Source organism: Neophocaena asiaeorientalis, unplaced genomic scaffold, assembly GCF_003031525.2.
Source record: "Neophocaena asiaeorientalis asiaeorientalis breed wild unplaced genomic scaffold, Neophocaena_asiaeorientalis_V1.1 scaffold483, whole genome shotgun sequence".
Taxonomy (NCBI): Eukaryota; Metazoa; Chordata; class Mammalia; order Artiodactyla; family Phocoenidae; genus Neophocaena; species Neophocaena asiaeorientalis.
In genome coordinates, this window is record NW_020175631.1 from 705,933 (window position 1) to 718,503 (window position 12,571).

General features: G+C 36.0%; 1 protein-coding gene across 1 annotated transcript in view; it reads right to left on the reverse strand.

The window, feature by feature from the left end:
• Positions 1–12,571, reverse strand: part of SEMA3C (semaphorin 3C) — a 184,044-nt gene that overhangs the window by 18,610 nt on the left and 152,863 nt on the right. The window contains exons 13-15 of the mRNA XM_024731419.1: positions 10,576–10,664; positions 7,553–7,594; positions 3,845–4,002 (exon numbers count right to left, since the gene is read on the reverse strand). Coding sequence (XP_024587187.1) covers positions 3,845–4,002; positions 7,553–7,594; positions 10,576–10,664 — 289 coding nt within the window. The remainder of the gene's footprint in view (positions 1–3,844; positions 4,003–7,552; positions 7,595–10,575; positions 10,665–12,571) is intronic.

A 12,571-nucleotide genomic window follows, 5' to 3' on the forward strand; every position in this document is an offset into this window, starting at 1 on the left:
TGATGAATATTCCCTAGGATCTGAGGTTCTCTGTTAGTCCAGTTGTTCAGACTCAGAGCTCCCTCTGCAGGAGCTTCGGCCCAACCCTGGGTTTGTGAACCAAGATTCCGCAAACTGCCTGGGGTGGCAAAAAAAAAAAAAAAAGAAAAAAAAAAAAATAATAGCAAAGAAAAAAAAAAAATTAGACTAGGAAACTAACAGATATGTTAGGAAGAATATAAAAGTAAAAATATAGATGAATCAACAACTGGAAGGTACATTAGTACCACAATAGTAAAAAAGAGGAGGAGGGAAAAGAAAAAAAAGGGGGGGGAAGGCTTTGGCTGTGGAAGGCAGGGCCTAAGCAAGGGTGAAGTTTGGGCGGTGGGTGGGGCCAAACCTTGCCCTTGCTTAGGCCCTGCCTTCCACAGCCAAGGCTGGAAAAGGCCCTGGGGGCTGTGGGGGTGTGGGGCTTAGGCTCAATAGAACAGAAGGGGCCCAGGTATGCCCCCCACCCCTGTTCTCAGAGGGCGGGGGACCTCACCTGGGATCCCAGCAGGCTTCTTGGGCATGAGTGGGCAGGGAAATGCCGTCCTCTCATCTCCTGCTCCTCTGGTCTGGGAGGGCCCCTCCTGCCTGCCTCTCCTGATCTCCCTGGCCTCAGGGGCGCAGATCCTATCTGGCTTCCACTTCTCCTATCGCCTCAGTCCCCCTACGTCCTGCTGGTTCACTTTGGGGTTCCTCCCGTCTCCTTCAGCATCACAGTCCCCCACCAGTGGCCAGCAGGTGCCCTAGTTGTGGGGAGACACTAACTCTGCATCTTCCCACACGGCCATCTTGACTCCGCCTCCTCTTTATACATTTTGGATAATAACCCCGTATAGGATATATGTTTTGCAAATATTTTCTCCCATTCAGAAGGTTGCCTTTTCATTTTGTTGATGGATTTCTTTGCTGTGCAGAAGCATTTTAGTTTGATATAGTCCCACTTGTTTATTCTTGCTTTCATTACTTTTGCTTTTGGAGTCAGATCCAAGAACTAATCACCAAGACATATCAAGGAGCTTACCACCTACATTTTCTTTCAGGAGTTTTGTGGTTTCACGTCTTATGTTCAAGTCTTCAGTTCATTTTGAGTAAATATTTGGGTGTGGTGTACAAGAGTAGTCTAGTTTCATTCTTTTGCATGTGGCTGTCCAGTTTTCTCAATACTATTTATTGAAGAGCCTGTCCATTCCACATTGTATATTTTTGGCTCCTTGGTTGTAAATTAAGTGAGTATATATGCTTGGGTTTGTTTCTGGGCTCTCTTGTCTCTTCTCTTGATCTATGTTCTGTTTTTATGCCAATGCCATACTGTTCTGATTACTCTAGCTGTGTAGTATAGTCTAAAGTCAGGGAGCATGATTCAACCAGCTTTTTCTTCTTCCTCAAGATTCCTGTGGATATTCAGGGTCTTTTGTGGTTCCATACAAACTTTAGGATTGCGTGTTCTATTTCTGTGAAAAATGTCATTGGAATTTTGATAGGGGTTACCTTTAATCTGTAGACTTTGAAATTATCCAGGCCACTTTTCCCTACTCCAGATTCATATTTCTAATTGCCTACACAACATCTCCACTTGAATATCTCATAGGCAGCATTAACATTATCTTTCTCCCCACAAATCTGCTCCTTCCACAGTCTTCTCTTTCTCAGGAAATGACATGTACATACTTCCGATGCTCAGTTCTGAAAACTTGCTCATTTCTGAGTCCTCTATTTCTCTAACATCCCTACATGTAATATGTCAGCAGATTCTGTGAACCCCTGAACCCTATCCAGAATCAGACCACTTTTGGCTACTTCCACTTCTATCATCCCTTTGCAAGCCAACATTGTATCTCACTTGGATCATTAGTTAGTAGCCTAACTGTCTTGCAGCTTCTATTTCTTCTTTCCCACATCTTCTTCCCATCTCAAGACCTCAATCACAGCCAAACACAACCAGACGATCTTTTTAAACCAAAAGTCAAATAATATCACTCCTGAGCTCAAATACTCTCAGCAGTTTCTCATTTAACTCTAAATAAAGGACCTTCAATGATTTACTACGTCCTATGTCATCTGGCATTCTGATCCCTTTTCTTCCTACCCTTTTTTTTTCTCATTCCAGTATTGCCCCATTAGTCTTGGTGTTGTTTTCTGGACAATCCTGGCACACTTAAGCTTTAAGGATTTCTGGCCCCTCTCTCCGAAATGCTGTTCTCCCGAATAATGGTGGTATCACCTCATGGTATCATTCCTCATCACATTCAAGCCTTTGTTCAAATATACCTTCAGTAAGGCCTCCCCTGCCCACCCATTTAACAATGCAATCCCCTGCTTCCACATGCCCTATCTCCTTTCCCTGCTCTTTTAAAAGTTATAGGCCTTATCATTATTTGATATACTGGAGGGTTTCTTTCTTTATTTGTTAATTGTCTGTATTCCCCCTCTAGAACTTATGATCCCTCAAGGCAGAGATTTTTGTCCTTTTGTTGTTATTTTTTTTCATGTTATATGCCTAGCTCTAGAATACTGCCTGGCAAATAATTGTCTCATGATACAAATTTATTGAAGTAATAGATAAAAAGATCAGAATAATCTTGATATGCAGAAGTGCTAGGGTTGTTTTAATCTGTCAAGTCCTTAAAGGCCTATATCTTTTTTTTGTTGTTTGTTTGTTTTGTGGTATGCGGGCCTCTCACTGTTGTAGCCTCTCCCATTGAGGAGCACAGGCTCTGGATGTGCAGGCTCAGCAGCCATGGCTCACGGGCCCAGCTGCTCCGCAGCATGTGGGATCTTCCCGGACCGGGGAACAAATCCATGTCCCCTGCATCGGCAGGTGGACTCTCAACCACTGCGCCACCAGGGAAGCCCAGGCCTATATCTTTAACAGAGAATAAAGGAGCTATAAAACACCATCACCCCAGTGATTTTACTTGAAATATCACTGGTGCTCAAGGCTTGTCCTATTTGCTCTCTCCTGATGACCTGTGTTTTATAGGTTTTCCTCCTGTCACCCATCATGACCCATATCAAATTTTGACTGAAAATAGCTGACCTTGGTTAAACCTAAATTCTGCTTATTCTTTGTTTTATAATTTCACTACTGGTGTTTCCTTCCAACTTGGTGCAAGTTGGTTCAGAGTTTCCTGCCTAAGTCTTCTCTTGGATAAAAGGCACTATGCCTCAGACTGCCTTAACCTCTTAATCTAACCAGCAATCATGCACTCACCATTCTAAGGGGTAAAGCATGGTCATCAAGGTTTTGAAAGTGTTCATGGTACCCATTCTGGAGCGATGCTCCTGTTGCCTGAAGTAGGACAAGCATTTGATTACAGGGGAATTAAGCGGCCAGGGAAATCCTAGGAAAGTTAGATTTAAGGATATCTGAAGCATATAAAACAAAAAAGATAAAAATTAGGTAATGTGAGAGTTAAATGCTGCTTGAAATATTTGAGGTGGGGATTGTGTTGCAGAGGAATGTTAAAAGGAGAAAGGAATTTTTCCAAAGTACTGCATTCTAATATGTCTGTGAGAATCTCAAGTTATAAAGCAGGGCCATTTTCTGTTTTGTTGTTGCTGTTTTTTTAATAGGTTAATCCCAAACTCCTAATTTATCTCCTCCCAACCCCCACCCCTCTGTCTCCCTTGGTAACCATGTTTGTTTTCTATGAATGGCCATTTTCTTAATTCAAAGACTACCTATGGTACTAAACTTAGCTACTACTTTTAGTATCATTTTACAGAGTACTGCAATAGAACTATTTTAATAATGTGGAGCATTGCTTAATTGTCTGATGATGTCAATTTTGATTTTCAGCTGAATATTAATACTCACCGTTTCCCGGTTGGATAGAACCTAGAGCAAGCATGGCCATCCCAGGCACAGTAAGGGTCTCTTGCCAGGCAGCAGTCAGCACAGGCTGTACCGTAGATGTGGCAGCGATGCAGAGACACTTGGGAAAGTCCTTCATTGGAGCTCACATACAACTGTTGCTATTAGAAGAATAATGGTGATTTATTTCAGATGTGGAAGTTAAAAGTGGACTTCCAGCAGGAACACAATATAATATATGCCCACAAACCCTTGGATTCATTTTGAAATAGACTAAAAACAAGAAGCAAAGTACAGAAGGGTATAAAGCCAAAATAAATAGAATTTTCCTACGTTAATATGCCTATAACATTACCACTTTCCTGTTTAAAAAAAAATGTTCAGAGCACCATGTAGAATGGTAATGTATTTTAGACATTGGGATTCATTGTTCTCTCAGATTTGAGCTAATGTATTACAGATTTAAATTATGATGTTTGCCTTTTTTCTTTGAATGCTGTCTCTTGGCAAAGCACAAGACAGCTTTCTTATTTTTCAAGTCTGGCAAACCATCACCTTGTAAATTTGAAAAAGTAGAGTCTAAAATAAAGGGCACTTTTATGTTTAGAAAAAATAGATGGTAAATATTAGATAAAAATATTAGATTAAAAAAATTTCACATGCCTTTGAAAGTGACTTATTACTGAGAGCAATTTTAAAATTATTTAGAAGACTGTAAGTATTTATATTTAGACATGTTTTAAACTTTCTGTATGATCCCAAGATCTTCAGCAGCCTAAGTCATAAATAAAGATTTCATCCTCCTTCATTTGTACAGTGTCAGGAGCTTATTATGATATTTCTCCAACTCTTTTAGCTGTGCATAAAGCAGTTCTCAGGAGTTGAAGGGATGTTTCTAATTCACAGTCCTTATTTTACAAAGGACTGATAATATGTAATTCAAGTTAACATAGAATTTCTAAGCTGGAACTTGAATACATGCACATGTGCACACATATGTGTGTGTATGTGTGTGTGTCTGTATGTATATAAATTTAGAAATTATATATAAATTTAAATATTATATATAAATTATATATAAAATATTTAAAAATTATATATAAATTTAAAAATTATATGTAGATTTAAAATTAAATCAGTGAGGGCACCATTGGTCTATCAGGTTCTGGAGGCACATCTCTGAGATTCAGATCCCAGCTACCACAAATTTGCTGGTTAACTTTTCTGAACCTCAGCTTCCTCTTTGGTAAGACTGAGACAATATAGCACTTACTCCATAGATTTTATGTAAGAACTAAATATAAGGGCTAACTCCACATAAAATGCTTAGAATAGTTTCTGGCACCTAAACGCTTAATGAATATTAAGCAATAGTATTAGTAAACTACCAATGAACAAGCTAGCAATTTATACATTTTCAATTCTAATTAATCATTTGAATCACATCTCAGCCTAGCACGCGTAATATAAAATAATTATTTTATTCAGATCAATGAATTTTTCAGAAAATAGGCTGAAAATCACTGATTCCCATTTGAGACATTCAAGCTATAAGAAATGTTTTGACGATATCATTTTGCATGTTTTGATGATAATCATTTCTCTAGAAATATTTGAAATAAATGTTCATTGAGTACATTAATAAATAATACAGTGAATGCATCAACCTCATTAAAATATTTCAAGGGCTTCCCTGGTGGCGCAGTGGTTGAGAGTCCGCCTGCCGATGCAGGGGACACGGGTTCATGCCCCGGTCCGGGAAGATCCCACATGCCGCGGAGCGGCTGGGCCCGTGAGCCATGGCTGCTGAGCCTGCGCGTCCGGAGCCTGTGCTCCGCAACGGGAGAGGCCACAACAGTGAGAGGCCCGCGTACCGCAAAAAAAAAAAATATTTCAAGGAAACTTGTTTATTTGAGGAAAGGATACAGGTAATTCCATTCTAGAAATTATCTTTTTTATTAATCTATTTTCTGCTATATGGAATGCAAGGATAAATTAGAGAATAAAGGAGCATAAAATGAAAAGTAAAATTTTTAGTTTGAGCATTAGAGAAGGTACTAAATTCGTGGAATTTAAATATATATAAAATACCATTGGCAATTTGTAGCTCTTTCACACTGAAAAAATAATGCAATACATAGTTGTGTAAATGAATTCTCCCCCAAATCAAACAATTACCTTGCCCTGAATCTAATCGCTTTAATTAAACATTTTAAATTACCTACAATATAAGATGTTGAAACAAATTTAATACTCAGTCTTTCCAGTGTATGTTTGTGCTGTACACTGCAATTTAATGGAATGGATTGTGTATTACAAGTTCACCAGTTGAATTATGAGCTGAAACCTATAATTGTATACTGTACTACTATGTCACACAAATGGCTTTGTGTCCATTTTGAATCTTGCTCTGATACTTTCTCCTTCCATTAAACTACTGTAAACAAAGGGATTCCATGCTGACTTCAAAGACAATTCTGACTTGGGATCAGCTCCCTAGGACACTGGGGAAAATGACAAATGGCTTCTTGTTACTTGGGAAAATGTTTGTTATGCACCATACAAACATTTTTACAGATGAGATCTTTAGCTCCCTTGTACCCTATTTATTTTTCTTCATAAAATTTAGTCAAGTGAAAAGAGTACGAGACTAACTGTGGAGTACTTCTTTATCTGTAACAGACCAAATATGGTGAAGAACACTAAAGTTATATCATCAGTTATGCCAACACATAAAACCTTTATTCCATATTCCAAGAAAAATAAGTCTTAGGCTCTTACAAACAGCAGTTACCGAAGACCCACTTTGTTTTAGGTCATTTATATAAGTTAACTCATTTGTGAGAAAGCATTACCTTGCAGAGGCAGAAATTTAGGTCAGTGAAGTAAAATAATTTGTTTATAATTTAAGGTCACGTTGGGGTTCAAACGCATGTCAGTCCCATTCTGAAGCCTACCCCATTTTTGACTATACTGCTCTGCCCCTTAGAACTTTTGTTTTAGAGATAGCAACTTTGGGGTCTGGAGAGGTGCATGTTTTGCACATGTAGAGATTGGAATTGGGCTTTTCCTCTCCATGGTCATTGTGTATTTGCGTGTGAAGGCACAAATTAGAAGATCAAACATTTCTGATAATCATAGTAAAACATTTATTCCCCAGATCCTGAACCCTGATATGGCTTAGATTTGAGACGTTCAGATTTTTTAAATGACATGTAAACCCTATAAAATAGCACTTCCTTAGAAATAAGCATAAAAGAATGCACTGCATATTTCAAACATGTGACAGCAACAGGAACTCAAAAGAGTATTGATTACTCATTCCAAGTCCCTGAGAAGGTTCGTGATGCTACAGTAGCCCAAACATTATGCTAAATTCTTCCTTCAGAAACATTATTTTTATTTTGGTTGGCTTCATACACTGTAATATTTGAGAATAGGGGATATACAAATGTTGGAATATCTTGCTGCATATATATATATATATAAATATATATATATTCTACTCTGATGAACTTCTGTACAAAAATAAGCCTATTTTGTCTTCCACTAAAGCTAAATTCCATATCAAAATTAAGTGTGTGGTATACTATGAACAGTATTAATAATTTTGCTAATAGTAAAATTAAAATTTCAGAAATTATAAAACACATTCTTCCACAATAGTAAAATTTTTAAATACAAAGAAAATAAAAATGGGGTTGTTTTTACCTTTTTGGATGAAATTTTCATTGTTGTTATAGGAGCATGATTCTAAAAAAGTTAGAAAAACATTGTTAGTTGCTCAAATAATCCTTAAAACAGATTTTACATTCAAAAACTTTCCTTGTTTCTGTTAAAATTCAAGAAATCATCATTTCTCTGTATATGCACATATAGTTTCAAAGTTTAGCAGTAATTGTCTATAAAGTACATTTCCTCTGTTTGGAATAAGGACAGATTTGTTACACAAATAATAGGCCTAAACTTAAAAAAGTGGCAATTATAACACATCTATCAATATAGTCATTAGAAAAAAATGAAAATTTGAGAAATTTCAGAGAATTGAAAAAACCGTATCTTGGAATATTGAACACAGCGCATAACTCAGGATTGGATCTGGGTACTTGGGGTGGGGGGCTGTGGAATGGTACCCCTCCTCAACACAGCACTTTGCATAAGATACTGTTGTTCAGCTGCCAAATGTTGCTATGCCAAGAAGTATTTGTCTGAGCCATACTTATTCTCTTTGTTGAATACAAAGAAATATTGTTAGGTAAGGTCCTCTTTTGATAAATGTGAATTAGTGAAAGAACCTAAGAGTTATCTGAAATAGTCATCCTTTCTGAAAGTTCCTCTATTCTTAACTTTACTTCTTAAACATTATTAGTTCCTTTTAGAGATTAAAAATTAGACTCGTGATAACCTGATAAAGATGTGTGAAGTTTTATTTGAATAAGTCAAGTGGCAACACACTGTCAAAGTCAACTGTGCCCATAATTATTTCACTTTCTGGAGTTGTGTGTTCCTACAAACATTTTAAAAAGAAAATGGTGATATCTTTAAATACTCAGTTGCAACAGATCATGACATTCATTCAGAAATATACACACATACAAAACAAGTTTTGCAATTTACATCCACCTAGGCAACTACTAATAGTTGTACCTCCAATTCAAATTAAGTTTAGGGAAGTTGGACATATTTTCAGAAAATATTCTGAACAGAGGATTAAAAAATATATTATGGTTCTGTGCTCTTTAAAAACAAAGTGCCTGGTTTTTACATTGAGTTTCCTGCAGTGTATCAGTGTAACACTTAGCTAAGGAATTTATTTCAGTTTAAATGTATTATTTCCTCAAGTGCCCATCACAGTATATCATACACACCCAATTATTTTCACCTCACCTCAGAAAATGTGACACAAACACCACGCTGAAGACAGTAACTGTATTTGGTAACTGTTTCTCTCAATTTAGCCATATCAATCACTGGCACACGCATCCAGAAGGAAGCTCAAACTTCTTTAGTCTCTCTTGGGTTGATGTCCCCCAACATGCATTTTGACTGACTCCATTCTTCCACTGAGAGTTTATTCTTTATGATATAACACCAGCATAACTCATAAGTAGTTAGCACATGATCAGAATAACTCTCATTTCTAAGACCTTTCCATAGAACACATGTAAAACTCAATTAATGTTTCCTTATTATCAAACTCAATTAATGTTTGTGTCAAACTCACTTAATTAATGTTTCCTTATTATCAAAAAAATATATTTCACAATTAAAAATGGAGTGCTGCAATATGGCCTTTTTGCTATTTTCAAGAAAACTACTGAATAAGGTACTTTATATTATTTTGGCCATCCAAGTTGTCCCTATTGAATTGAATGAGAAGAAATATATTATATATATTTTATATGTAAAATGCAGTTTTGGTTAATCCAATGAAACAAACAATTTCTTTACAAAGCAAGGCATAGAAAAGGCACTTAAATGCACATAGTTAATATTTTATGAGCATAATTTTAATGCACTAACCACAAGGAACCTTCTGCCAAAGTTAGTCTAGCATTAAAAATTGTAACCTTAATAACATATTGGGAAATTGCCAGAATTCCTCAGTTTCTGTATTTGATTTGATTTTTTAAAATAGTTCTTCATATTTAAAATGTATTAGTAAAACCTAATATCACTGTATCTTGATCACTTATGTGCTTATAAATCCAATATTTTTAGTGACTGGGGGAATATATATTAAGTTAATACATTCTGAGTCCACTCAACAAAGCAAGGCAACTTACTGGACTAGCAATAGTCTGCTCCCAGGGGCTTTGAAGTGCTATTTTTACTCCAGTATAGGCTGACTCTGGTCTTTTGGTGTCCTTGGCCATTGTTTCTTAATTGGTTTAGTTGGAAATAGAAGTTTGATGTAGGATTGATTCCATACCAAAGTTTCTTTGAAATCCTCTGGCTGTGCTTTACCCATCTTTCCAAATCAGGTAAGAGGGACCACATAAACTGCAATGACCTATACTTTAAGGAGAGAAGGGTTTGCAGGACATAATGTACCAGCTCTCCAGGCTCACAGACACATAAAGAATTGGCACTCTGCCCTCAGTAGGTTACATCTTACAGGACTGAATTTTCTTCTATGTGCCTGTTTTTTGTTGTGTTTTCTTTTTCTTTTTTCTTTTTATCCCAAATTCAAGGACAAAGAGAGTAATACAATGCAATCTCAATTTCAGACAGAACATGAAGTTTTAAGAGACAACATTTGTTTTATTTAACTAGAGTGACATTTGAGTTGAGAGCAATAAAATAAAACAGCAGTTTTTCTTGAAGTTCCTGGCTAAAAAACTATGAGAAAGTTTATCTAACAATCAATAATGTGGAAGAATTTGGGTCTCGGTGGCTTGTGAAGCAAATGATAAAAGCCCTTTCATGGCAAATCTTCTAGACCTTGACCACAAGAACTCATTTTTTAAAAATAATGATGACCAAAACTCTTCAAGTTGTGATGATAGCTAAAAAACTAATTCTTTTATGCTAAGATAACTTAAAATGTTAAAAATTACTTCAGAAGAATATTTGTTATTTCTCATTTTATCTGGTGTTTCCTACATTCAAAATTTTATAACATTCATTTATTTGATCTTTTATCAATTTTTTCCCCCTCCCCACGTGATTGTAAGATTAAAGAGTTGCATTTATCATGCGTGTGCTGGGGCTAATAGAATAGATGTTCAAACCTTAAAGACTTCCAACTCCTCCAGAATGAGCTCACCGATGGCAGAGCTGTTAGAAGGAAGAACAACAACCTTCTGCACAGTACCTCGATCTAAATCAGAGAAAGAAACAATGAGATGTAGGAAACAAAGATATTTAGACATAAGACTACTACTGGCTTAGAATTTAGAATATTGTTTATGTAATTACTTAGTCATCAAAAAAGAGATTACATACATTGAGCTATTACCATTTGCAGTACTCTGATTTCATTATAAATCTCATATGTTTAAATTGAGATTATGTAAAATTCAAAAGGAATTAATAGGAACACCTTATATTTTGCACATATTTGGTATAGTCATAATTATGAGAGAAGAAGGGAATGTCCAAATGTCTTTTGAAGTTCAAAGTTCTGTTTCTGAACCAAGTGTGTATTCTTGAAATAGTAATACATAACTTTAAGTTTGGCCCTTAAGAATATTACTCCTCCTAACCAACATTATAAAGTGACACTCTCATATTTTTGTTAAAATTGACACATAATGATTTGATTATCAGAGAAAAAATTACTATGAATGAGTTTTTATAATAATTTTATTATAAATAATTAGTACTAGAAATTGACATTTGACCTGTAGCGGTGAGAGATTTTAGACACGGTAAAATATTTCACTCACAATTCAAAATAATTTTCAAAGCAGAAACATAGCTATGGCTTTATTTCAGATGTGGACACCTATTCATAGAATAATTCTATGATTTTCACAATTATCTTTATCAGCTGGGAATGTTTCTTTGGGTATTTTTAAAATATAGGGAAAATTTCAAAATTACATGAGTCGAATAAACTTAAGCAAATAAAAAACCTACTTGTATTTCTCAATTATAGATTGCCAAAAACAGAGACGCCCAAATAAATGTATTATATATAGAAAATGTTACTTATGTCAAGATTTTTTTTTTTTTTTGCGGTACGCGGGCCTCTCACTGCTGTGGCCTCTCCCGTTGCGGAGCACAGGCTCTGGACGCGCAGGCTCAGCGGCCATGGCTCACGGGCCCAGCCGCTCCGCGGCACGCGGGATTCTCCCGGACCGGAGCACAAACCCGCGTCCCCCGCATTGACAGGCGGACTGTCAACCACTGCGCCACCAGCGAAGCCCTATGTCCAGATTTTTAATTAAGATTGTTTCATATGTAACATAAGCATTTTCTAAACATATAATTATGCCACTCTACCAATCACTTAAATTTTAGGTTTAAAAGAAGCTAGTTGAAATTTAGCAATGTGGGGTTAAAGCAAATTTGTGAGTGAACTGAGAAAGTAAAAATATATTTCCTCACCAAAATATGTTTCCATTAAAATAATTAATGAGCTGCTTCATGAATATCAAGTCATCACTGTTAAAGTATGAGCATATAACTGTGAATTTATAATTTGGATAGGCACATTATCATCAACAGATACTAAAACATTTTCTAATTCTGTTGAGAAATGTCACTAAGAAGAGGTAACTTGAACTGAGCTGTACAGGACTTTACAACTAGGAATCATTTAGTGATGAATACCAATACCACAAATCTCAAATCTCACATCTCAAGCTGGGCGATCACACAGGCAAGCATTACTCTAACATATAAGATCCTATTTATTGTTTATAGTTTCTATTTTATTAACCTAACTGGAAGATAAAATAAGTCTTAATAAAAAATAAACTCTACTTTAAAATTTTCCCAACTAACAAACTAAAAAATTAAAACCTACTAAATAATAATAAAAATCTTTATACAGAAAAACGACAGAGATTTTGCCAGAACAAGCCTTGAATCTTGTGAGACTGCGAAGTTTAAGTACCTGATCTTTGAAGTTTCAAATTACGCTCTGTAATTTAAAATTCTCTTCTTAAGCCATACTCAAAAATAAACAAAAATCCTAAAGATTGACAGGCTCTAGGTGTAATTAAGAAACTTAGAAGTTTCTCTGTTTCACCGTTCAGCTTCCTAAGAATTAGCTCTGTA